At 45.6% G+C, this 27,905-nt stretch overlaps 1 protein-coding gene across 4 annotated transcripts in view; it reads left to right on the forward strand.

The window, feature by feature from the left end:
• CMTM3 (CKLF like MARVEL transmembrane domain containing 3) overlaps window positions 1–27,905 on the forward strand; it is a 180,211-nt gene that overhangs the window by 95,614 nt on the left and 56,692 nt on the right. For 3 of the 4 annotated variants that reach the window (XR_011304953.1, XM_069653141.1, XM_069653118.1), the window contains exon 3: window positions 2,295–2,390. Coding sequence is in view for 3 of the 4 variants with exons in the window: in XM_069653141.1 (XP_069509242.1) it covers window positions 2,295–2,390 (96 nt within the window). In the remaining variant the exon portion in view is untranslated. Of the gene's footprint in view, window positions 1–2,294; window positions 2,391–12,289; window positions 12,558–27,905 lie in introns of those variants that run through there. The other variant, XM_069653131.1, reaches the window with a different exon arrangement.

The following is a 27,905-nucleotide window of genomic DNA, read 5'->3' on the forward strand; positions in this document are numbered from 1 at the left end:
AATATGAGGGGATAGGAGTCTACACCAAGGGGGGCCGCAACTGATATCGCTGTACGCAGACGACCTGTTGCTGTACTTGAGGTACCCGGAGGAAAACCGGCAATATATTCTAGAAGTCATGGAGCGATACGCACCATTCTCCAGTATAACTGTTAACCCCAAAAAATCGAGGATACTCCCACTAGGAAGATACAGGGGACTCCCACAAGAAAACCTACCAGTCCTTCAGATACCCTGGGAGACCAGAAAGTTTAGATACCTTGGGATCAATATATATCACGCGATAGAAGACGAACATAAACATAACACGGAGAAAGCAGTAGAGAACATTGAAAACAGTATGAAGTTCTGGGCTAAACTCCCCCTAGCTATGGTAGGGAGGGTGGCGCTGTTGAAGATGGTAGTATTGCCTAGGCTGTTAGACTTTTTCGTAAATATCCCATATATGCTGCCCAGACACTTTTTCGTTAAACTCCAGAGCATTTGCAGAGGCTTCATCTGGCACAACACTAGAAATAGAATTTCCTTATGGAAATTACAAAACACGTATGACAGAGGGGGCATAAGTTTGCCTAACTTTGAAATATACCATCTGGCCGGACAGCTACAATATGTAGCCAAGTCACTAACGGAAGTGACAACGGCAGAGTCCAGATTGCTGAGGGACGAATGCGCCCCTTTTTTCCTGAAATAATTGATATTGCTACCTAAATCACAGTTAAGAGGCCGATCAAGGCTGTTGGAATTGGGGTGGAAGACGTGGCGCAAGGCATGCTGGGCCATGGATAACCTGATCCCATGCTCCCCGCAGGTGCCACTCGTGTAACTGCGGGGAGTGGGTGCGCAACTCAAAGTTGGTTCGCAAGAATTGGGAGCCGGTAGGCATAGCAACACTGGGAGATATATGGCGAGATGGGAAGATACTAGAATTCCAAACGTTAGTTGAAGAGACCGGGCTGCACCCGGGGCAATATATCATATTTACCATAGTGGCAAAGCGGGTGAGAGAGTCATGGTCCGAGAAAGCACTGGAAGAACAACCAGATACGGCAATAGAAATGATATGACATTTCAGAGGGGAGCATGAGGTATCCCGGATATATGAACTGGTAATGTCCAGGGTGGGGAAGGAAGTATCCCAGCTACGATAGGAGTGGGAGGAGGACGACGGGGAACCTATGCAGTATGGACAATGGGAAAGAGCACAGAGATATCATAAAGTGTCCAGGAATGCAAGACTACAACAGATCCAGTTGTATGTAACCCATAAGGCGTGCATGACCCCCCCCAAAGGATTGCCTGATTTAAGTGCACAGAGACGCAAACATGCCCCAAATGTGGAGAGGTGGACGCAGGGTTGATGCACATGTTCTGGGCATTCCCGGAGGTTGGGAAATTCTGGGGTGAGGTTAATCTCCGCCTAACTGAGAAGGGGATTAAGCTGGAGGTGGAAACCGTGTGGGCATGCATGCTAGGTGGATTCACCAGACCACACAACCTGAAACGTGTGTAAACTCAAGGATTTGGCATACATACTAGCCAAACGCAGAATAGCCATGGGTTGGAAAACGTGCCATAGTCCCAAGATAGAGGTCTGGTGGCAGGGTCTCCTGAAATGGGCTGAAGCGGAAACGATAGTATGGTATGAGGCGGCCAATAGCGGGGAGGAAGAGGAGGTGGGATCATTGATAGCATGGAGACAACTGGTGGCTACATTGTCGGGGCCCACTCAAGTCAGCTCAAGTGAACACGATACCTCTGGGGGCACAGAGGAGGACTAACCCCCCGCCCCGGAGGAATAACGAGTGGAAGGACGAGGGAGTAGGCTCGAGTTAAGGGGGAGGGGTGGAGGATGACAGGAATATAAATACATAAATGTATGCTGATTTGCTTGTAATTGATACTGTCGGTGTGCTTTTGATTTCTTGTTGTATGTTACGTTGAAAAACCAATAAAAACTGTTATAAAAATTAATTAATAAATAAAAAACATAATGTCATCGCTTGACTCTATATGCCATCTACACAACTCATGAGTCCCTCCTCCACTGCGCCACTTTGGGATTACACAATCCACAACCCGGGTCCCTGAATCCTCACTCCATAGTTTCCGTTCAAGAATTTAAGTGAACCACCATTGAATTATGACTGCAAAGTGATAGACTGGTGCATTTTACAAGTGGGCTGATGAGAATCCAGTGTACAAGAGTGAGCAAAATGAAAGCAAGCACCATGGTTTAGATACTTTGATATTATTAATGGTTATATTATTAACACACTTTCCTTTCTCATTAGGACTTCATCCGCTGTGTTACTGCCGCCATCATATATTTCTCCATTTCCATAGCTGCTGTCGCAAAGTATTATGATGGAGCATCCAAGGCAGCTGGCGTAAGTGTTGCATATATTGCAATTAATTTTCTTAGTATTTTATTTTGACTTCATATCAAACGTATGCATGAACCAATTACATTGCATATTTTTATTTATTTGAATTTGAGAATAAGCATTAATGCTTGTGAGATGTGAACAATTACAAACGCATCTTTTTGAATGGAGTGGCAGAGTAAATCAGGTTAACAGATTGAGGTCATAGGCTATGCACTGAGGTGAAGAAGGCTTGATGAAATGTTGCATCTGGTAACAAGGGAGGGGAACCATTATATGCCCGCTGGACAGGATCATCCGCTTCGGCGCTCGTAAATGTGCAAAGAAAAACACAGTGTGAGAGGCAGAGACGAAGCCTTTAAAAGCCAATAGGTTTGTGGAGGTTTGATCCTCAGTTGAGCAGATAAGATGATGGAGAATTGGTCCGGTTAGCCAACAATGGGAACATTCCCCAACTAAAAATGAGCAAAAGTTCCAGTCTCTTGTTCTTTGGGCTCTAGCCACTCGGAGGAGAGGGTACTGCGGACTGCAGCCATGTTTAGCTCCCTCTGACGTGCCAGAAGAAACATTTCTTCAACATATTACCCAATTCTCCCCATAATGTTAGTGCAGCCGCAATGGCGGATACATCTCTGAGCAAGAGTAGCAACGGCAACCATCATTGGGCTTCAGAGAGGGGCAGCTGAGCCTCGGAGAGCAGGCGGCCCGCACCTGGATTACCCCACTAGCTTAGGGTGAAATCCCAGGTAATTAAACCATATCCAACAATGTTTACTTGGGAGCATATAAAGAGAATAAACAGGCACTGAATCAGATAGTTGTAAAAGTTGTTGGTGACCCAAAACTGGATTGATGAAGATTTGAGGTTAGACTACATAGACATAATTATGAATGTTCCGCCACTTCTTCACAAATGAAAAGAATGACGGTTTTATCGTTGGTGTTTGGGCACGCTTTAATTGCTACCAGCTGTTGTAAGTAGCAGGGGCGGGCCACATTTGTTTAAATTATTTTTTTAAAAATTTGTATTATTATTTATTTTCAAGATTTTCAAATAATCAAAATATACATCACCAAATGTTCAACAGAGTATAAAACATAACCCTCTGCATTACATAGGTAAGTAAATAAAAGCAATCCGAAGTATGTATAAATATTGAAACATCCAGACAACTCAAAACAAATATTCAACTTTTCTCAAAATAAAATACCTAATCACAGCCTTACATATCGAAAATTTCAACACAGAACAATACATAAACACAAAGACATCTCACAGACTGCATAAAACAGAACAAAAACAAGACTGGGGGGATCCTCCATTAATGCACATACACATTATCCGGTAGTCGGATCCAATAGAGCAACTAATCCTCAGATACACAGTCACCATATAAATCAGTAAACGGTTTCCAAAGTGCTTGATACTTATGTTCCTTCTCTTGCCTCACAAACATCACCCGCTCAAAGTTCGATAATACTAACATATCATTAATCCAATTCTCTACTCTAGGTTTCTTCCTCGTCTTCCACACCATCATTACTTGCTTCACTGCAACTACAAGTGTTTTATCAACCCATTGTCCATATCGATGAGCGACCGCACAACGCCACTTACCCGATAAAAGCAACACCTGCATAGGCATCCTGGGAAAACACATAGACGAGATCGTCTCCAGTCTATCTAACATTCCCACCCAAAATTCTAACACCCGAGAACAATACCATAACATATGAATCAACGTTTCCTTCTCCTTCCCACATCCCCAACACAAGTTATCACCAGCCAGTCCTAACTTATACATACGCAATGGAGTCCAATACAGATGCCCTAACACTTTCAAATGAATCAATCTCAACCTGAGATCCAACCTACTTCTATACCCTACACCCCACATGGATTCCCACTCCTTTTCCGTAATATCACAACCCAACTCCTGTTTCCATCTCTCCAATATTTTTCTTCCAGCATCAACATCCTTAGAACACACCGGCATCAAGCTAGTATAAGTGCATACCATCCGTGGCGATGACATAAGAATCTGACCACCCGCTGATACCTCCTCCAATTGCCCTGTCAACATTGCCAATCTCTCACTCAATAGTGCTTTCAACTTTACAAACCTATTCAGTTCCCTCCCTGCTAAACGAAACGTCCTCTGCAACTCCTCGAATGACAATATATGGCCATCACGCATCACATCCCTGATACATAAAATCCCTTTCGAGACCCAACTTCTTCAACATAAGGGCTTATTGGCAATTTGCAAGCTCAGATTAAGCCAAATAGAGGTTCCATAGTGTAAGTGCAAGTTTTCCTGAAAAATACTCAACCACCACACCAAAACTTCTTTAGTCACAGTAATAGTTGGTAGTCTACTACCCCTCCCAGGCAGATGTCCCATTGAGGTAATAGCATGTAACGGAAACCATTCAATTTACATCTTTCAATTCGCGCCCACTCCCCACTGAAAAATAGTATGCTGCCTTTTTCAAAATAAACCCTTTACAGTAACGTTCCAAATCTGGGTATCCAAAACCTCCGCATTTAGTACTATGCATCAAAATAAACTTCGGAATCTTAGGTCTCTTCTTATCCCGCTGCGACTCCTTCGATAGAGGCCTTAGCCGGGTGAATCAAGGCCTTCACGACTTTGGCCATGCCTGAGGCCTTCACTTTGGGGGGAGGGTCACCGCCTCGCTCCCCCTCGGCTGTCTGTCGGGATCGACCGGGGCTTCTCCCGAAGCTTACCCGGGTTCTCCGATTTCCTCTTCCCGAGCCAGAGCGTTGGCTCCTGGTTGATGGTGAAAGTGCACCCTGCATGGCAGCCGAGGAGCCCAACCGATCGGCGCTGCCGATGCCCGCAGACTTGCGGTTCTTTGCCTTTTGTCGGGCGCCCGTCGCAGGAGCACCCTCAAAGGTCTTAGAAGACCACTCTGACTTCTTGTTCTCACCTACTGCTGGGATCTTCCCTTCCAGCCAGTTGGTGAGGCGGATACGCCGATCCTTCATAGTCCGCTCCGACATGTTCTTGCAAAACGCAGTCTTTCTCCACGTGCGTTTTGTCTTCGTGAAGGCAGTAGAGGCATCTGGAATGCTCATCCTCCTTGAAGACATGCTGCAATCCACATCCAGGCCAGCTCCTAAACAGCTTCGATCCGGGCGTCGTGTTTCCTTTGTCCTGGGCCATGTCTACGTGGGGTAGGCCTCAAAGATCTTCTGGAATCCTCCAAGAAGTGAAACTCGACCAGAAGTTCACCCTTGAGGGGCATAGAAAATTCCAAAATGGCTCCCCGTTGATCGGAAGTAGATCGGTGGAGCTTGAGGCTCGATTGACCGAAAAAATTAGATTAAACTCTTTGAAAAATCGCAAAACGCAGTAAAAGCTCGAGAGCTATAGCACGAGGACTCCCAACACTTGAACGTGCGGTACAAATCTGAAGATGGCTGCCAGAGGAGGGGCTTAGGTAGAGGGCAGTCATTGGCTGGGGGCAGTATGACCCAGAGACCAGTGATTGGTTGTTAGGAGAAAGACAGTTCAGAAACGAAACTAAAACTGATTTTTTCTTTACCAAGGATTCCCAGCCTGACGACGGGCAATATTCATGAGCATGTGAATCCATGCCAGACCCATGCTGGAGAACAACAGTTACAGATAAGTAACTTGTTCCTTGCACGGCAGCCATATGAGGGTCTTGGAACCACTGGTAAATGATTTGACTCAGTTGGCTTTGGTGTACTTATGTTCAACAAGTAAACCTTGGCACAACCAGAGAGATGCGGTTGTACCGTGACATTACTGCCCGGGAAGAGCTGTAATCGTTATTGACCTACCTACACCTGATTTATGGGACTGAGGCTCTTAACTAGGGTAAAGGGTGATAACACAAGTTACAACCCTCATCCCCAGGGCTCTAATCCCATTAACATATGGCAACTTTACAAAAACGAATAAGAAACAAGAAAAAATAAGTGTAAAAAGCACTCCGAAAATTTCAGTGAGCATTCTCTTGAATTCTAATATCTAGCCACGCCACCACCCACTTAAATTGTATTTTGCTGGATATTGGTGGAATTGACCTGGCTAGAAACGGCTGCTTAGCTTCCTGATTCTGAAACTCTTCAACGTAGCACCGTGAAGAAACTGTATCATTTGTTTTTTATTATTTATTTCAAGTCAGCTAGGGAAACCACTGATGTATGCAAATCATTAGTGAAAGTTTATTTGCCTCTTAAAGCTGTCTCTGTCCAGTAGGGAGGAGTATGTCACCTAGATATCTAACTTAAGAAATAGAGCTGTTTTGGTATATTTTCATTTTAATCTTCCCCAATGACTAAAATAACAGCAGGAAGTAGGAGTCCCACATTCCCGTAATTGTGGTTCTATGTAATATTTCCGCATTTTGAAGCCCCCCCCTCCTTGCCAACCCCCACCCTCTCCCACTCATATTCTCGTTAATCGGGGGTTAACCCCCTGAGACCCACATTTCCCCAACCACCACCCCTTCCCGCCTCTAAACACGCATTCTCCCCACACATATGCACACACGCACACACAAACATTCCCAAACGTACCTCTCCCGTGGCGAGTCTGCTGGGGCTCACGGAGCCTGTTAGCCCCTGCACGCACTTGTGTGTGGCAGGGGCATGACAGTCCAATTTAGAAAGACCGCTCTGTGCGGTCACGGAGCGGTCTTTCTAAATCGTTCTTTTTTCCATTCGTGAAAAAGGTCTTTTGACCTAGTACCATTGTAGTAATGGAGGGAAGACCATCGCATGAATGCAGTTGTGCATCTGATGACATCACTTTTAGTGCATTTCGTCCTATTTGCCCCTTTTTTGTTAGACCCAGATAACATTTTTTGGTCCTGAGCTTGAAATCTGGTGGCTTGGACAATGCACCCTAACATATTGCTTTTGGTGTGCTATGCAATGCAATCTTTTATATGTGCTTCAATGTAAAAATAAATAGTTAAACAAGAAGACAAGATTTTGCACTGGGTAACAGGAACATGCGGTTTTATTTATGGGTCATAACTGTATGTTTCTCTTCGCAGACCATAAAGCACTTTTGCACTTTAGATATACTGCACATCAGTATCGTGATGCGGATGGTGACGTAGCATGCATTTATGTGTTGCAAATATTATACAATGCATATATATTGGAACAGTGAGAGGATTGGCCTCTTTTTGACTGTTCAATTATCGGGAATCATCCTGGCACTGTAATTATGAAATGCAATCTTTCTATTCATGAAATCTCATGTGATGGTGATGAGCTTTTCATGTCATGCTGCTCTGAACTGCAGTCATTGTTCTTCCCTTAGAAAAGAGCACTTCTTGTACTTAGTCTTGTTATGTGCTGATGGCCCCCACGTCTTCATGGATGACATCGGGTGTGTGATCTGGCTTTTATTCATCTTGGTATATTTTATTCTTGTAATTGCTACAATGGTCGTTTTGTTATGTGTTATTTATTTAGTTTGGCTTCTGCTTTTATGGAGATGAAATGCTAAACGTCATAACTCTTTTTTGACTCTCAATGTGCCTCTCCTCACTGATGGGATGGATGAAAGCGAACTGGCTGCTCTGAAATGAAGTTGAATGCCACTATGATAATTGTCTTCTGTGACCCTCATGTTCTATTCCGTGTGAGACAGGCATGGTATCAAGAGATGACACAGACAACAGATGTAACATTTTTGAAATCCTGTATTAAAATGTCTGGATGGTTGTAACGCCTAACTTGCCCTATAACTATGGTGGGGGATTGCCCTACCTAACGAAACTAAGGAACATCTATGTCCAGAAGTCCAAAGCAAGAATCTGCCTGTGTCAAAACCTATGCTTCCCAAGCTGCAGGTACTGGCTTACCAAAACAAAGTTCCAAAAGAGCTTGAGGTTCCCTTCCCCAAGCTTTAAGCATAGATTCACAACACAATGTTCAAAAGGTAGTGTTGCCAAGAAGCTCAGGATTTCCGTCCCCAAGCCTGTTGCACTGATTAAAAAACAATATTCTGCTCTTTTTGGTTTCTCGGTTGCTTGTACAGTTCCTTTTATTGGTTGTGGCTCCCTGGACTAGGCGCTGTTGACAACCAGTTGCCCTTACCCAAGCACTTTATCCCCTTAACTTAGGATTGTTGGGTTATTCACACTTGGAAGGTTCAAATGCAGCTCAAACGTACAATTCTGAATTTTGCTCACACTTTTCTGCTCACTTGCAGAAAAGTTCTTTCTCATAATTTCACTAGCTCGCATTGCTTTTGAATTGTCCTTTAACTGTTCAGAATCTTCTGAACATTTATACTTCTTTAAATGTTACCACTCTGAATCATTGTTATTCATTGGTCCTTTGTTGGTCTTGCATTTGTCTATTTCATCATTCGGTTCTCATCGGAGGCTTTCGAGAACATGCTGCCTGCACATGACCGCTCTGATACAATGTAGCTTCAATATCCGTCAAACATGCACTGGGCTTCTTTCATTCATTGACACTGAATGCACGGCCCTATATGCTGACCTCAGAAAAAATACAACCCGTTACGGAAAAAGGCCCAAGAAACTCTTGCAAGGTTAACACGTTTTTCTTTCTATAAACATAGGTGCGTCAGCAAAGAACTCTGCTGCCATGAAACATTCTGGGGGAAAAGGGTGCAAGCAGAAGCTTAAAAGGGGACACAGCGTCCTAGGTTGCACCGTTTGTATACAGAGTAAACTTGCGTGGCTGGTTGATGCAGACCTATACATGGTCGGCCTACTCTATAGGGGATGCCAGGCCATTAGTCCCAGCCCTGTCCGTCTGTCCGTCTTCCATCACGTGGGGTCTGCTGGGCTCATCGTCTCCAGAGAACCAAGGCCAAAGGAGCAATTGGCTACATTTACAAACAGTGCTACTCTATCATTATACAGTACACCTGGCATTCTCAAAGGACTTGCTCAAGGGAAGTCACAAGGTCACATTAGCCCACACATCCTTCACTCATTTCAATTGCGTCTCTTGGCTTCCAAGGCTTCCACTCTTGCTTTTTTACTATCATTTATCCCTCCCTCTACCGCACAGAAATGATGCATGGACGACCAAGCTCTTAGATCTTTTAAGTGGATTGGTTTATGTTCGGTGGTCTCGGGTCAACTGGTATCTTGGAATTCAGGGGTCTTGGAACTAGGGCAGTTTCAGAGGCTATAACTGGTACTGAGCTAGGTAGGGGTTGGAGGCCTGCTTTGGCTTTTGTATGATAACACGAACACGTACACCAAGGTGCCCAGGACTGTCTGGTGGCCTTGCAGGGCCCATTCCTTCTTAGAACAAACATATTGGCAATAATTTAAGAACAAAGAAGAGTTTCTGTGAAAGTTAGCAGCTGGGGCCTCTCTCATCAGCTCTTGGGCCTATTCAGATTTCCTCTTCGAGCTCGCGGCCTGCGTCTAACACTAAATACTGCATGGTCGTACAGGCCCCATGCTTCGACTATGGCTACTTCATACATGCAAAATGGCGTCTGCTTGTATAGATGCACTATCTCTAAACGTCTAAATTGCGCACAATATTATGACCATGTGAGGACCTTTAGAGCACCCCCATGGTCTATTACAGTTCTTCCAATGGGGCTCGCCTCACTCTAAAGCACCTAGGGGGGTGGGATAGATTCGCTCCCTTCCCAACATTCCACCCTTTCATTACTTCTAGAGTAGCAAACTCCCCCTCCCACGAATGTACTCATTCTCCCTTCTCACTGCCTCTTCATATGGTGGGGTTCCCTTTTGTGGTATCCAGGCCCTACACACAGACTGTAAGCACACCACTGTTCGCGCATATTCCTCAGACGTGCATGTCATGTAAATACATCCCCATCACCTGCCAAATCCACCTATACGTCCTCATTATTCTCAGGGTTAGGGGGTGGAACAATGGTAGTGTGATACAGCCCTTCCACTTTGCCTCCATAGGGATAGGGACCATGTGGAGGATGGCATGGTCAGTTTGCATTTCACTATCTTTTGTATTGCGAGGTACTTTTGAAACCCCTGTTGACACCATCATCAATGCGCTAGTAGGCACTGCTTTGGCACAACACAAGAAGCCCATTTTGCAGGTGCAAAAGATGACCAAGATCAACACGATGACAGGTACCAGCATCTTCACGATTGTGCCTAACCAGGACGGGTTGAATGCAACGTCAAACCAGTCATTTACTTGAATTCTTCCTTTTTTCTTCATACAACTCCTAACCATTTACGGCTGCAATTATGTGAGATAATGACCCGTTCTCTGCATCTTCAAGAGATAAAAATGTGCAACAGGAATCTCCAATTTTTCAGCACACACCTCCTTCGATCGCACCAGCATATCGAGGACGTAACGGTTCTGCATCGTCATCAGCCTCATGGCGCGCAGCTCAACCTTTACGACAATGAAACTATGCTCGCTGCCATTTGCCACCTGGACCAGCTCCCAGCGTACAATTTGTAGCCATTTTGCATTTTCCGCTGCTTACATGCCTGGTAAAAATAGGGAGGCAAAGAAGGTTTCCGCTGAGCTGAACAATCTATGCGAGCAATGAGGCTGAGTCTCTCGATAAGTAGTTTGATCTCTTCTTCCTCCGCCGCTTCTCATATTGACCTCTTCAGGGTAGGATGTGAAATTCTGACAGTGGTAACAGGTTCTGTTTTTCAAACGCAGGATAAACGGTTGGGGCTCTGTCAGGTATTGGCACCCCTTGCAAATGTTCTTCTGGGATTAGTAATAGGGCTAAGTGCAGCATTGCAAGTGAACAGTAGCCTCTCAATGAATGGCGGGAGGTGCAAGTACGCTTGTTGTCCGCAGACCCAATAGTAATCCATCACTGCCACTGTACCTCTCTTCAGATCTGGAATCGGGAGGGTCCTGCTGCATCGTTCATTCAAGCTGATAAAAATCATTCCTTCACTGTAGAAGCAAAGTTCATATGTTTCTTCTCGGTGCACTTTCACTGGTTTTTCCATTGCTGCAATCCATGTCAACTTTGTAATGTGCTCTGTCCAGATTTGTGCAGAGGTTGCTTCCACTCAAGCCAGGGGTTCCTCTTCATATCCCAGGTGGCCCTCTGCCAAGCAACTAAGTCTGTTCTCTTGCCATCTATTGTTTATATATTAAAGTCCTTGGATCACCAGACATAGTTGCTGCAGGCATTTAATGTCTCTCAGATTATCGTTGCATTGCAGGGGATCTGGATTGATGCATTCTAGTTGCACTCTGGGTGCCTGGAAAGTGCCTTTAACCCTACAAAGTGTAAAATGAACCAGACACTGTGCCTCTGATTGGTACTTCCTGTGGTACTAATACCTTGATGCTCCTGAAGAGTGTGGGATTAGTGAACCCACGTAACAGCTACATATGCAGTTACCCTCCCTACCGCACTCATATCCATATACCAACTATTGGTCGTTTCAAGGTGTCTCACATCTTCAATACCATCGAGGCCTACCCCATGGTATGCATCGTACTTCGCCCTTTGTGCCTGTCATTTCAATCCTTTATGTGGCCCATGAGTCTACTCACAACACTTCTATTGCCAGTATCATCGTAAGTGCTTATGTTATGAAAAATATTTTAAAAAACAGTTGGGGAAAAAATGTTCTAATATTTTGGTTACAGTCCTACTCATACGTACAGGTATACTTGTTGAACTGTTATCGTTGCTACTACGCTCATTACTATTGTTATACATATTTGCAGTAGTGTTTATGACTGTGATATTTGCAAATGCACTCCTCCTCCCCCTCTTATGAGTACCCCATATAAAAGATGCTCCCCAATAAATACCCAGCAGGAACATTAAAATGGTAAATGGTCCTGCTACAAAATGCATACTACACATACATGAATAAGAACATACTAAAAATGTTTCTACTATTCACAGAAGTATTTGACGTTGCTGGTTCCATTGTCTTCTCACCTAAAAGGGGAGGAAAAAATAATGCACACAAAAAGATGGAAAGAGAGAGGAAAGACAAGAGGACGGGAGAGAAAAAGACAGGAAAAGTGAAAGACAGTGAAAAAACAAGAAAGAAACGAAATGAGGGAACGAGGAAACCGCTGAGAGAGAAATGGAGAAAAAGAGCGACAGAGAAGTCTTATAATATTTTAATGTTTAATAAACTGTGCGTGTGCACCAATAAAATAGCGGCCCAACTTAATTGAATAGGCTTGCCATATAATTAATGCTGAGATAACCGAGCAATAGCAGGTGTTTTAAAGGTGCTTGTGTAATGGTCGGGTGTGCCCTGCTGGTATCAGAAAGGTGTAATTAATAGCGGAGCCCCTTCACTTTTATAGTGAGAGGGGTGGAAAACCCCACTTCATAGGGACCATGAAATCTGGGATTATTCCACTTTCTGACAAAACTCCTTATGTAAATCTCCAGGCTTCAGTCGTTGGGATGGCGGGGAAGCTGTTGCATTTGTGTTTGCAGTGTCTGATGCCTCTGGTTGGGGCTGTGCAATCTGTTGGGAGACACATTTAACTGCACATGTTAGGGTTGTCAGATACCCTTTAAATTCTCCTAAAACCGCTGCTGCTCTATAGGCATCGGATGCCCTCCTGACAGTGGGATATGGGCGCGTTCATCCGCCGACCAATGGTGGTCCTTGCTGGGTTGTGTGCATAAAACTGAAGAGAGCAGAGAGTAAGCAATGCACCCATTTGTTTTTCAACATGGTGCAAATCTTAGGTAATTTGCTCTTTAGAAGGCCGTTGATCCTATCCACAGCGCCGTTGGCCTGGGGATGATAAATTGAACACATCCAGTGTTAATGCCAAGTAGCGCTGTGATCTCTTTAAAAAATGTGTGCCGTTAGCAGACCTTAACAGATTGCACACACCCACTTGGGGGAAGACCTCAAAGACATGAAATTTAGCAGCACATTTGGCATACAGGTGTGCACAAGGACCTGCCTTGATCCACTGTGAAAAAGGGCAAACCACAACAATCAAATACCGGGACCCATTGCACCTTTCCCACATGCCTGTGTAATCTATGTGTAGCTCACGGAACGGCCCAATAGGGTGGGGCACAGTGCCCCATAAAGTCTGGAGCTTCATGCCTGTGCTGAAACATTGACATGTGGTGCAGTGTATAATCATGTTCGTGAGATGCTCCTAAAGATTGGGCACAAACCAATCCTCTTATGGCAGCTGAAATGTGTTGCTTTGAGCAGTAGGACGGGTGGTGAAGTTGGTTTAAAGCTATTACTAATAGTTCCTGGGGCATAACTGCTTTACAAGTACACTCTTGTCTCCATGACAAATCAGCTGGGGACTGTTTGCACCCTCTCTACATCCATAGTTCTTTTTCCTCATTTGGTGCTTTGCAGTTCGATAAATTGTGCAAAACGCACATCTGTATATGGGGTGTTCTGCTGGTTATTTGGAGGCGTGGTCACTATGTCCTCGGCAAGTGTGGGTACAGCAAGGTATGGCATCATTTTGGCCGCTGCGTCAGCGGCAGCATTTCCAGGGAAATTTCATCTGTGTATGGGAGGCGCACTTAATGACCGCCAGTACAGAGGGTTGGGACAGTGCAGAGATCAATATGTATAGCAGTGCGGCATGTTGTACTGGGGAACTGTCTGCTCTCCGGAAACCCCTCCTCTTCCACCGCTACAGACCAGCATGCACTGTTGTAGTGACGTATGCCGAGTCGGAATACATGGTCATGTGGCACCCTTGTGACGCCCACAGCGCTTCAATGAGCGATATGAGCTCTGCTGCTTGGCCCGAGTAATGCATCAGCAGTCTTTTCATAATCGGTGTCTCATATTCACCTTCCTTGAGGCGTACCACTGTGGCGCCCATATGTCTCTGGCCCATCCCCTGGCCAATTGTTGCTGACCCATCAACAACGAGAACCTCCCCCTCCGCCAATGAGCTATCTCTTGCCTTGGGGTTATCATCTTCTTCCCCTTCTCACGTGACAGTCATACATTGCTAAATCCTCTTCCGTACACATTTCTGTCAAGAAGGTGGCAGAGTTCACTGTTTGGCATCGCACAAAATGGATGTTTGGACTTGAGAGGATAATTTCACAAACTGGGGCTCTCTGTGTGGTCAGGGTAGATTTTGATCTCTCTAAAATGGGTAACACTGAATGTTCCACATACAAAGTGACAAACACCCCATCACGATTGTGGAACTTTTCCCAATTGGGAACGCAGCTGCAGCAAGTGGTTGCTCACAGACAAACTTTCCCTGCATCACTGTGTCTAGAGTGCCACTATAGTAGGCCAATGGAGTGTGGCCCACTGTGCTCTTCTGAGTCAGTACTGCAGTCATAAGCTGGCTGTTAGAATGTGAAAATATGTAGAACTCCTGTGTATAGTCTGGGGTGGCAAGCACTAGGGCTGTAGATATCACTTCCTTTAAATCATTGACATTTTTTATCATGTCTGCTGTCCATTCAACTTTGTGGTTGCCTTTTTGTGCTTCTTTGAGGGCCTGCAGGAGCGGCATGGTATATGCAGCATAGTCTGAAAACCATGCTCTGTAGTAGTTGCATAGCCCTAAGAATTTCTGCATGCCTTTCACTGTTATGAGTCGGGAGGTTGCGTTCACAGATGCCGCTCTCTGGTATGATTCTTTTGCCGTTTGCTGATATTAACTGACCTAGATACAGCACTTCCTGCTGGCAGTACTGTAATTTGCCCATGTCAAATTTGTACCCATTGTTGGTCAGGAGTTGTAGAAGTGCAATAGTCTCTTCGGCAGTGCTGCTCACTGTCGCTACATACAAACAAATCATCGTACTGGATGATCATGCTGGGCACTTGGATGTTTCTTAAATAAGCGTGCAATATCCAGTTGACAAGGCTTGGGCTCTCGCAGTGTGTTCGTCGCGCTTTCTGCCATGGGTAAATGCTGTAAGGTACTGCGAGTCTGGGTACAAAGGTATTGAAAAGAAGGCGTTATTTTAGATCAACCACTGTAAAGTGGCTCACCACCTTGCGGATACTACATAAAATGGTGGCGGGTTTAGGAACCACAGGAAACTCCCTCTGTACTACATCATTTAGGGAGCACAAGTCCTGGATCATTCTTCAATAGCCCCCTGTTGCTTTTATGTCAGAGTAGATCGCTGTGTTACACAGTGACGTGGATGGCACTATTGTCCCTTGATTAAGCCGGGCCTGTATCGTGTCTCTAATCCCCTCCTCTGCTTCTCTTGATAGTGAGTACTGTTTCACCCGGGCTAGCACTGCCTCTGCCTTTAGTGTTACGTGTACTGGGGTAACTTCATTTAAAAGTCTAACCTCATGTGGGTTGGTGGTCCACAACTGCTCATGTACATATTTGAAGTCTTCTTAAATGAAGTGGGGCAGGGCCACAACGGCCATCAGGTAGGCACTGCCCTCTTTGGTACTGCACCATGATCTCACAATGGATGCACATCTCCAAAATTATTTCTCCATCACCGTCATTGTTTTCAAACAATTCTGCATCTGTCACCTCCTTAAGAGGTACAGTGGGGTCGATGTAAAGCACTTTGCACCACTCGCACCCATGCCTTTCTGTCACTTGTATGACCACTCTCTTCACTGACACCAACAACCCTTGCAGGTCTAGGGACAGAACTGTGCCTGCCACCAATTCAGGGGACACTAAAGGGTGAAAGATAAAATCTGTCTGTACTCTCCAACAGGCCTTGGCAATTTGTGGCAACGCCGCCACAAGCACTGTTATTCCATAGATGAGCATGTCTGGGTCTACAGATATCCCTTGGACCACAAACTCTGCTGCCATTGCATGTATTATTACAATTGCTCTTATTGTGCACATTCCTGGTGTGGCGCAAACAATGGCTTGATCAGTGAATTAATTTGTCATGTTCAGCTTACTGAGCAGGTCTCTGCCCAGCAAGTTGACAGGAGAAGTCTCAGAATACAATAAGGGAGCGTGCACCACCTCCCCTCCCACTTTTACATCCAGCTCTTTAGTGTACAGGACCATAGAAATAGCCCCAAAGAAGCCCTGCGTGTCAAGAGTTTTGCCCGATTATGGGAAGTCCCCCTCACTGATGCATGATTTTGCAGCACCCGAATCAACCCTATCTCTGCCCCCACGAAGGGTTCCTCGTCAGAGTTGAGGGTCATTGACAGGCCAAGAACTGCAAGAGTTCTCTGTGGGCTGTTCTAATCAGGATATGTATTTGTTCTGGGAAAAAGAAAAGGGGTTTCCCTCCGCCATGGCTGCTCCTCAAAAGGGGGCGACTGTTCTATTTGGTGCCCCGTTGAACGGGGTTGTGCTATTTCCCTGTTGAAATGTGGTGTGCTGGGGTGTATGTTGTACTACCTGCTGATGCTGTGTAGATGGACTAGGTGTCAGCGTGAAGCATCTGATAAAATGAGGAGCCTGGATTTGTTATCATTCAAGAATCATTACTCTTTGTTACAGAACCATTACTCAATCATTACTCTTTGCTATGGAATCATTCCATTATTGCATCCTGTTTAAGCTATCCGTTGTACATTGCTAAAGTAGACACTATCCACATTATTAGACTGCCACTTTGTATGCATTTGCAATTTGCATTTAGAATGACACACTGTCATATTTGAAATACCCTGTAGAGCCATTTAGAATGACACATGTTATGTTTTTGTAGTTACATGTAGAGTGTGCACTTAGAATATGTTTGCATTATGTAGCTAGCGCTTGGATTTGCGAATGAAAAGCGTAAATGTTAGAAAGCATTTAGTTGGCATTATAAAGCCATTCCACTGAATGAGACAGAGTAAGCACTGTTGAAAGCATGAGGCCTATGAATCCATTCTGATGGAGACAGAGGAGCGCCACGGTGTGCGAAGATTGTTTTGAATTACACTGAGTACAAGTATTCATAAACAGTTGCTTGGCAGGCAAACAGATCGGCCCTTGTCCGAGTGGAGAGGGCCTGGTTTATCAGCATACCTTGGGCTTGGTGTTCGCAGAGACAGAAAAGGTGGGAGGCAGCGCCACATGGAAAATGGGAGAGTGTGCTTTTGCATGAGAGGAGAGATGGCCTGTTCTCTGAGAGGATTTCGTGAAGCCAACAGTGGAGTGAATGGGTATGAATGGAGAAATAGGAGGCAGGCACTGCAGACAGATAGGCCATGATAGAGATATGATGTCCAATGTCACATTGACAAAGAACACGACAAGAACATGAAGTGAAAGAACACGCGCAAACAGACCTTCAGGCACCGCCTGAATATATAATTTGCTGACTGAGAAAGAGACATTCTTAGCTTAGAGAACGAAGTAACCATGGGGAATGAGTACGTCATTGCATAGTATAACCAGGGGAGAGGGGAGTTGCTAGCGCTAGTTGTTGTTGGAGATGGTGCTAGATGTTGATGGAGTTCGATGAGGGAAAGGTGTCTTGGTCCAGCAGAATCCGATGCCTTTGGGAGATCGAGAGCTTGAGGAAGCATTCTGATAAGGACTTGATGAGATCGATCTGGCAGACAGAGACCGAGGCCTGGCCCTGACACTAACTGGCTTGTTGCAGAGTAGCGGGAGAGGAGAGAATTGACAAAGACAGCGCTGGAGAGGGGAGAGATGCACATGCAAATGGGAAGTATGATATATGAACTAAACTGATTGATTAGAACAGACACTCGTACAAAGAGCTTTGGGTTTGGGAAAGGGGAAATCAGACAGGGATTGTCTTAGAGAGTGAGTGTGAAGTATGGTGTGGAATGCTGATGTGACACTTGCCATATGTATATTGCATTGGACACTGATAGCTTGCATTAGAAGCCTGTAAGGCTTATAGTGATCCATTGCATGGTAGATTTGCACCAGAAGCATAAAAGGTGCAAATTAGATATTTGCAATAGTTTTAGTATTGTTTGCATCATGCTTTGCTGTCCATAAATAACTATATTCTATTGTTATAATTGGATCAATTCATGTGTTTTCTTTGTGTCTTATGGTGTTGTGTCTATAGGAGTATGATGGGAGTAATCTAGAAGTAACACAGTGCACATAGGCCCTGAGATACAAAAGCAGGAGGGGTATAATGATCCACACCCCCCTAGGAGATTGTTTAGGGTTTGCTAGAGTTGTCTAAGACCGTTGCAAGGTTGCCCAAGGGGGGCAAGACCGTGATAGGATTTGTTTTAGGACTAACAAGCGGGGGCAACTGTGTGTATGCCTGGTGTATCTCATAGGGTATAGAGTTCATTCTGGGTGGTGGTCCTTGCGGGGGCTCCTGCGTTGCTGGGCCATAGTTATACCCCATCGCTGGTCTGCTCGTACATCCTCATGAAAAATTACCCCATTTCCTACAGTTCCAACATTGTGAAGGCCCCATTCCTCCTCCTCTGGGCACAATTCCCCCAAAATACCTTCCCCTTGCCCCTCGAAACCCACCTCTTCCTCACGGCTGTTCGCCTTGTTACTACTGTGGGCTGGGGCACTGTGGATTCCTGCCCCACTATCCTTGCCCTCCTTCTGACCAAACCGCAGCTATTCTAGCATTTGCAAACTCTTGGGCATTGCCTGACACCCCTGTCTGCTTTGGCATCGATACTGACGCCTCCACAGCAATTTTAGCTAATTTGTTTTCTACTAGTTTTGCTTCCTCTGCTTTCCGCTTCTGAGCCGTGTCCTTGTCACGCTCCTTTATCCTCTTGCAATGGTGTATTATTATGCTCTGTATTTTGGCCCACCCCTTCGCTTCGATGCCCACGATTTTGTCTAGTGCCTTTTGCACTTCTTTGGGAAGGCCCTTTTTAACAATAAAGTAGAAAAAGGGTATTCATGGGTCCTACGAGCTACCTTTCTCTGCTCGCCACATCTCCTGAATTTTAAGAATAAACTGAGAGGGATCTTCATCATCGCCAATGGTACATTGCATTATCGATTGAAGTTCAGGTGTGTCGGGTAATGCTTGTCGCATCGCATCCCATGCTTGTGCCCAGATCTTGTTAAATGATCCTCCATCATGTGCATCGTTCCCTAAATTCACTACTGGGTATCCTGCTTTTACCCACACATCCCCAGCCTGGTCTCCAATAGTCGCCACCAATAAGCTTTTTATGTCGCCGACTGCCAGGTGTACCCCGGCTGTCTGCTTTTCAAATCCATAAATCCACTTTACCACACCCGCCGTGAGGGGCGAGAGCGCTTTTACTAGATTGTCCGATGGGCGCAGGTAGATAAAAACATAGTGCAGTCTGCCGAGCCTTTATTCATAAGGGACATCTGAATCTTTGCCCTACCCCGTTCATCTTTTTCCCACTTCCTTTTTTCCTTGCTATTGCCATCCGGCCAAACGTGGTCCTGAAGCTTCCATCCACAAACTCTCCAACCGGGGAGTTTGTTCCGGCACTTGCTCTGCCTCCTCTTCCTCATTATCCTCAAGCTCTTCAAATGTACTGCACCCGTCTTCCTCTCCTCTGTGAGATCCTACATTCTCATAGCCTAAGCTTTCCCCTTGCTTGCTCCCCTCTCCTTCCTTCTCTATATGTACGTTCTTTATGGCTGTGCTATCTATAATTTTGAGCAAGTAGTCTCCTGTCTTCTGCCCATCTGATCCTTTCTCTGGTGGTTTATCGGTTTTTACTTCACTCTGTGCTACCCGCAATCTATTCAGTTCTGTTCGTGCCACTGCTAGTGCCATATCGAAGCATTGACATCAGCATGCGTTGGGACATCCGAAGGGGATGCATATGTAGGTGGTGGGACTGTCGCTTTGGTGGACACATAGGTCGGGTTAGTGTAACCCACTGCGGGGCGAGCTGCCAATGAGTATATTGCCCCTTGCTCTGCTGGTGCCCTGCCCTCCTTTCCTGAACAGTCATCCCTGCTATCATTTTGCCCTCTTTCCTCAAAACCTTCCGTATCTTTGAACATTTTCCAGCACATCTCTTTACTCTTTTGCAACTGTTTCCCCTTATATTTGGCTATCAGAAATATGGAAATGTGTTCTAGAATTCCCTTATTATGGGATACCTGCACTGGCCACGACCCCATCTCTTGTTTTTGTCACCCATTGCTTGTGGTACTTCTCAATTCTATCACAATATAGTGTCAGGGCCCTACACATATATTCTATGGGTGGTTCTCCTCTCATTATGATGGGCTGTGCGCCTCATTGTCTCTGTGCCTTTGTTATCATGCAGTGCACGCTGCCGTTGCCCGTCAAAAAAATCAGTACTTCACCCCCCCCTCCCATCAAAAAATATAAATACACTCTCCCCCTCTTTTTTTACCACACACACCACACCCACTCTCACACTCCACACACTCTAAACACACTGCTACTTACACAATGCCCCTCCTTGGGCCTCCACCCTACACAATAAAAACACCAGCTAAAATAAAAACAACTACTATTTCCGAGCCCCTAATTATATGGGGCTCCTACTTCTTTCCCTTTTCCTCCGTTAAGACAACATACGTGGTACCACCTTCTTCCCTCACTCTGGAAGGCTCCCTTACACTCTGTTTGCTTTTTCTTAATATTCTCCTTAAAAAATGAATAATACCAAAAAATACAATAAACCACATGCTCACCACACCAACAACCTCACTTTCACATGTTCACAATTTCCACACTTTGCTATATACCCATCACCTACTTGTTATCATTGGCAAGGGTATAATCACGTGCTCGTGTTCACATGAACTCCTCCATCACAGGGTTCCCAATAACACCAGCCTGCACACTTAAGAGCCACGTTCTGTTCCAGAGAGCATAGAGGAATCTTGCAAAGAGGGCTCCTGTAAAACCACTCGGGAATATGCGTTTTTCAGGACTGGTCGCTGTACGTGGACGCGGCCTCTCCACAGAAGCAGTCTGGAGACCTCCACTGGCACAGGGGGTGGCGCTGGGATCACATCGGGGTCACCAATTGAAGGCACGCCCCTAAACGCTCACACCAGAAAAAATACAGCCCGCTAGGGAAAAAGGCTCAAACTCTTGCAAGGATAAGAAGTTTTTCTTTCTACAAAAATAGGGGAGTCAGCAAAGAACTCTGCTACCATTGAACGTTCTGGGGAAAAAGGGTGCAAGCAGAAGCTTAAAAGGGGACACAGCGTCATGGGTTGCATCATTTGTATACAGTGGAAACGCGCATGGCTGGTTGGTGCGACCCTAAAAATGGTCAGCCTACTCCATAGGGGATGCCAGGCCATTGGTCTCAGCCCTGTTCGTCCGTCTTCCGTCACGTGGGGTCTGCTGGGCTCATCGTCTCCAGGGAACCAAGGCCAAAGGAGCAATTAGCTACATTTACGAACAGTGCTACTATTTGATTATACAGTGCACCTGGCATGCTCAAAATGCTGGCACAGGGGGAGTCTCGAGGTCACACTAACCCACACATCCTTCACTCAGCCCAATTGCGTCTCTCGGCTTCCAAGGCTTCCACTCTCGCTTTTGAACTATAATGTATCCCTCCTTGTACCTTGCATTGCAAATCATGCCAGTATGAAATAAAGGTGGGATGATCATGCTCTTAGATCTTTTATCGTGGAGTGGTTTATGGTCGGTGGTGTGGGGTCAACTGGTATCTTGGAATTCAGCGGTTTTGGAACAAGGGCAGTTGTAGGGGCTGTCACGCGTGGTAGGCTGGGTGAGGTCAGAGGCCTGCTTTGGCCTGTGTGTGATAACGCATAGACCAAGGTTTTGTGGCCTTGCAGGGCACATTCTTTCATAGAACAAACATATTGGCAACAATTTTAGAACAAAGAAGAGTTTCTGTGAAAGTAAGCAGCGCAAGCCTCTCATCAGCGCTTGGGCCTATTCAGATTTCCCCTTCGAGCTTGCGGCCTGCGTCTAACGCACTATATACTGCACGGTCATGCATGCCCCATGTTTCGACTATGGCTACTTGGTATCAGGTGATAAAATCGCGGCAGAAATGCTGCCGGTAAAAAGAATTGCGGCAAAAATTCTGTGGTTTGACCCGGTGAAGGTGTATCCCATTATACTATTTAAGGGGAGCGGGGTTGCGGGGGTGTCCCCTTAAATGGTATAATGGGTCTGGAGGTTGCGGGGGTGTCCCCTGCATCCTTTATATGATTGTGGCACAAAAAATCACAGCATTTTTGCCACAATATTTTGTAATCGCTGCCATTTTTGCTGCGATTTTAATACATGGCATCTGCTTGTATACGCACATTATATCTAAACATCTAACTTGCGTACAATATTATGATCATGCAGGGACCTTTAGAACACCCCTCTACTCCCTGATCTATTATAGTTCTTCCAATGATATGTTATATGATATGGCATTTATAAGGCGCCCATACACAAGTGTTTCAGGGCGCGACGAGGCAAGGGAGGGGGAACAGTGGGAAAAAGACAGCGATCCTACTAGGCCAGGTGTCATTCAGATCGTGCAAGTGCATGGGTAGGGAGAAAGGGCAAGTGCCTGGGGGAAGGGAGAGAGGCTCGCCTCACCCTAAAGCGCTTAGGGCGGATGGGATGGATTCTCTCCCTTCCCAACAACACTGACTGGTTGCGTAACGATTATTTCCCAGCTTCTTGGTTCACACAATAAAGATCTCACTGATTGCCCAGCAAACATCCTTACAGTGTTGCTTCCAGTCAGGGAATGAGCACCTCTTGGCTACAGCTGAGGTACTGTCTGCTTCTACGGCTCCCTTCTCTCACTCTCTCCCAGCTCCTTGGAGACACGGCTCCCTCGCCATGCGTGACACTTAATTTACTGTGCCTTTTTCCAGCAGCACAGCGTTGCGTTCTCCTACGGTTTCTCGCAGGCTGTGCTGGCCTTCCTGCTGCTCTCGCACTCCACAGGCTTCTCGCTCTTCCCTTGCACCAGCTTCTCTTCTCTTTGCTGTTTGTGGACTCCACCTTTTATACACACGTGAGTCTCTAACAGGCTGCAGGTGTGTCGTCCCAGGTTCAATTAATTGACCACATTCAACCCAATTAACACGACATGCCTGGCCTTAGTTCCATAGCCTTCGGGCTCCTCTCAATATTATAATGGTGTGCCCTATAGGTAATCTCCATTACTCTTGGGGTTAGTTTCTTCTTCTCAGTACTTGGTCTGACTTGAGGAGGAAATGTTAGGATCTGAGTAGCAATATCCTACAAAGGATGAGGGAGGGTATGGTGAATCACTGTCAGAAAATGGGGGATACCATGTCTTGCCCTCTGGCACTCTCTCCTCAATCCCCACGATGATCCTCCCTCGCTAGTGAACCCCCAGGGTCAGGATCCAAAAGCGATGGCCCTTCTCTGGCCACCTGAACAGAAGATCCCTGGGGATTAGATGTGGGAGTACCTTCCGGTTTGTCACATCCGCCACTAAGTAAGGTCAAGATTCCCAGAATTATTTTGCCGCCTTACCTTCCTGAAGGACACAGTGAAAAACCTGGCCATTTGGCTAGACTCCAACATGTCCATATTTTCCCAACTTTCCAGACACTGTGAAGGCAATTAAGCATATGCTGCAGTTAATTTCCAGCTAGAACAGAGCTTGGGTTGTGTGGGCATGGCTATTCCATCGCTTGATTACTGTAATGCTCTTTGTGCTGCTCTTCTGGCCCAATTTCTCATTGGCAACAGATTGCTCAGAATACTGCTGTGCAAATGCTCTGGGACCTTTGTAAATACAAAGGTGTTTTGGGCCTTAGAAAAAACCTAAGGTACGGTTGATTTCGAACTAAACTGTCTAATGCACAAAGGTCTTGCAGGAAACCTTCTTCCACCATCTCCCCCCACCCCCAAGGTACCAACACAACCTCAAGTAAATGTGGGGGAATCTATTTTTCATTTACATGAGGGCCCGCTCTGCCCTTGGGAGAAGGACGCATCTGCCTACATCTAAACCCTCCTGCCATTGCTCCTCCCTTAAGTCCTCTACCCCTGCCACATCACTTCTAAGACAAAACAGGGATGCACCCTGAGCAGTTAGAACAAAACAAAAGGTAGTGCCACATTGTCGTCTGCCCAGGATCAATTAATACTATTCCAAAAGTCCTCCACTCCCTTGTTGAAAGTTTTTGCATACATAGCCACTCCTCTCCAGAAACTGAGAACAGGATTTAGAGGTGCCTGACTGAGTGAGTAACCATTGTCTTCTAAGCTTAAATGTTACGAGGCACCTTTTAATAGTACAAAGCTAAGAAACCCTTCCAGACTGAGCCATGATGCAGAGATGGGGAGAATCAATCTGTAGCCACTGATATAAATGCATTCATTCCATCGATTACAGCCAAACTAGGGACTTGAGTTTGTGGCATTCCTTGAAACTATTTGACTAGAGCAGTGTGAATCTCCAGGTACTCAGCAGTACAACATAGTGTGGCACTCTGAGTCTCAGTTCACCAGGCCAAGTAATGGGATAAGAAAATTGTTAGTAATGTCACAGATGGCCCAAGAAACACTCTTAATGCCCAGGATGGTTGAAGGGTTGTTAAAGAACTTTGAGTGGTCCCTAAATCTATCTATCTCTCGCTCCCTCTCTCTTCTAAAAGCACCTCCTCCCTAAAACAGGTGTCTTTCGTCCCCCATTAGTAGATGGCAATTGTTTCACCCTAAATCAAACGTCTAAATGAGCTGCAATGGCAACCTAAAGGCCAGTGACCTTATCTCGCTAGAATACCTCAGCGACTTCTTAATGTTCACAACTCTACTAAGTTATTAATGTCTAAAGGGGATATGGGATTGCCACTTGCAGACACCTTGCATGATTCTGTCTTTTCCTCATAGTCTCACTTTCTCTTCTCCCTCTCCTCGTCTCTCTTTTACATTCTTTTCTCACAGTCCACCTGACTCTATTCTATTCTTCCTTTATCCCTCCAATGTCTCGTGTAGCTTCTAGGCCTCACCTCCACCCATTGATGTTACTTCTTCTCCTTATTACTAATCCCCACCACACTACTACACCCGCCTCCTCAGTCCGCTTTACCACTCCTTACTTCACTACTGCTCCTGCCTCCACATGACCTCTCCTCCCTCCACTCGACTTCCTCTCCATCCACACTACTTTTCCTCCGTCCACACCATAGCCACTCACTCCTTTACACCACTACAACTCCCTCCAAACTACTACTATTCCTTCCCCACTAAGACTACCACTCCACCCACCTCTAACTTTGAGATCCCACTTTATTCACACACTCAATTCACATTCACCCAGCCCACCTTCTCCACACGAGCCCGCTGCGGAACAGCAGTGGTGGCCCAGGAAGTGGAATGTCTTTGTTCCTGGTGCCCATAAGGTAAGTCCCATAGTTGTAAGGGTTTGGGTCCCCCAACGTAGTCCCTGGTGTTCTACAGTGCTCTGTGGTGACTATGCGTGTTCGCTATTATTACCTGGCAGCATTGCATGGCTTCTCTTTCTGCCACATGTGGTGTTGCTGCTTTCCTCTATCTCTGCAGGCCTTTCTCTGCCACGGATCGTGGAACATGGAGGTGCTGTCTGCTGGTAGTCTGGTCTTGGTCTTCCTGCGGCTGGAATGAGGCACATGAAAACAGCTCTCACGCTGTTTCTTACTGTGTTCTCACAAAACACTGGCAGGCATCCTGTCAAGGATGTATGGCACGAGACAAAGGTGGACTGGGCAGAAATAGACTGGCACTAGGGCGGGCAGGAATTGGGGCCCTTTGAACTGCCACCGTCCACCTCCATGGTAGGAATGGCTGTGGATTTCTCCCTGGTAGATGTCCCACATCCTGGCTGAGAGGGGATCCCATCCCCTCTCGGCAAGCCCTGGGTACTGGCCTTTTCACAGTAAGTAACAGTTTTTTTTAACATTTGTACCTCTGGTTTAGGCAGAACAGCAGATGGTAACAAATGCATGATAATTATTCAGTGCTACCTTTCTATCATAACCATAACTGAATGACCCATATGATTGCCTATTATGCTAGTAAATAATTGCCAATTAACCTGTAGAACAATGGAGCCTTCACCTGGGACTGCAGTAGTTTTGTCACTAGTCACTTGACCTTAGCGATGTTTTATTGTTGGGGACTTCAACAACTAACCCCTCTTCACTCCACAAGGGTCTCCAGAATGCCCACCAACTTCCTTGCTTCAGAGAAGTCTACTTAGTATGAAATACCCTACTCTCCATTCTCGAATCACCCAAGAAAGGCACTGACCTGAAAATAATATCCTTACAAGCTGTGACAAAGTCCCCCCCCACCTGTAGCTCATGGATGCAGTGTTTACTGGAGCTGGCTGCTACTATTTGCGATGTGATGCATGACCCAGAGAAGGTAGACGGGTAGTACCCCGGACTACCCCATGTTGCTTCATTTCTTAAGGCAGAGCGTTTTCACAAGTCATGCACCTTCAGTTTACCTGCTCTTTCAAAGGATCTTCACATGTTGAGTATGAGCTGCTTCATTAATGGTCTTCTAGATTATGATTCCCCTGTGTGTCAGCTCAAAGGGAAAACACATTAGACAGTCTTACTGACATGGGTGACCCTTGCAACAGCATGCTGGAGGCATCCTGAGTAGATCTGGCACATTTACTCTCAGTTGGCAACAGAAATTGGCTCAGTTCCTGGCACTGCTTGCTGCTGCATGAGTGTATTACAAATAAATGAAGTCAGTACTGTAAGGAAGGCATGGAATCAAACACTAAGACAGGCCCAAGTGATCATAGTTTAAGGGTGTTTATTGAACAACAATCGGGTTTGAAAAACGTCTAATCTAATCCTAAATCTAAATATTGGGGCAAGCTACAACCATCAAATAATAACGCCATCCTAGTCAAGTCTGTTAAAATAAAAGGGCCTGTACTAATAGACCTTTTGCAAATCCTTACTTCTAAATACAAATAGTGTGGCAAACCATGTTATGCAAAAGAAAGGTGTTAAAGAAATGATATGTCAGGATATTCAAACCTTTGGCTTCCCTTCCCTACATTTTCAGCATGGGATAAGGCGGCACACTCGAGCTTAGCATACTCTCTGGCTTCTCTAGCACGAGAATGCAGTACAAGACTACAACATCAGGGCCTTTGGTGCCAAAGTCTCTTATTCCAGAGGGCATGATGCAACACGACAAAACATTAAAGTTCCTTTCTTCTCAGGATTTTCATTTATACAACTTTTCAGGTTATTTACTGTTAACCCTGGATCCCCCTATGCTGGACTCAGACCAACTTTAACACAAAACCTTCAATTGGTCTCCCCCTGCCAGGCTCGGACCAAATTCATGTACTTTTCCAAACTTTCTCTACTTCATCAATACTTTCGACTGTGCACAGGATTTTGCTTGACACATCACAGGACCACTTCGATTCACATTTATTCGTTCTCTTTCAATTGATCTGCCTATGCTGGGCTCGGACCACTTATCTACTTTTGACACTTCTCAGCTGGATACCTAACAGAGACCATTCGATTGAGCACCCACGCGGTGCCAGACCACTCTGTCAAAGGTATTGCAGCTTGCTTCAAAGTTCAATCACTCATCAGCAGTTCAACTTCACTTGCGCTTCTTATACGTGTTTTAACAATGTTAGTTCCAGCGCTCGCCATACAATGTTGCTGCTTGCAAC

The sequence above is a fragment of the Ambystoma mexicanum genome, chromosome 1p, assembly GCF_040938575.1.
Source record: "Ambystoma mexicanum isolate Mex_15411 chromosome 1p, UKY_AmexF1_1, whole genome shotgun sequence".
Classification (NCBI taxonomy): Eukaryota; Metazoa; Chordata; class Amphibia; order Caudata; family Ambystomatidae; genus Ambystoma; species Ambystoma mexicanum.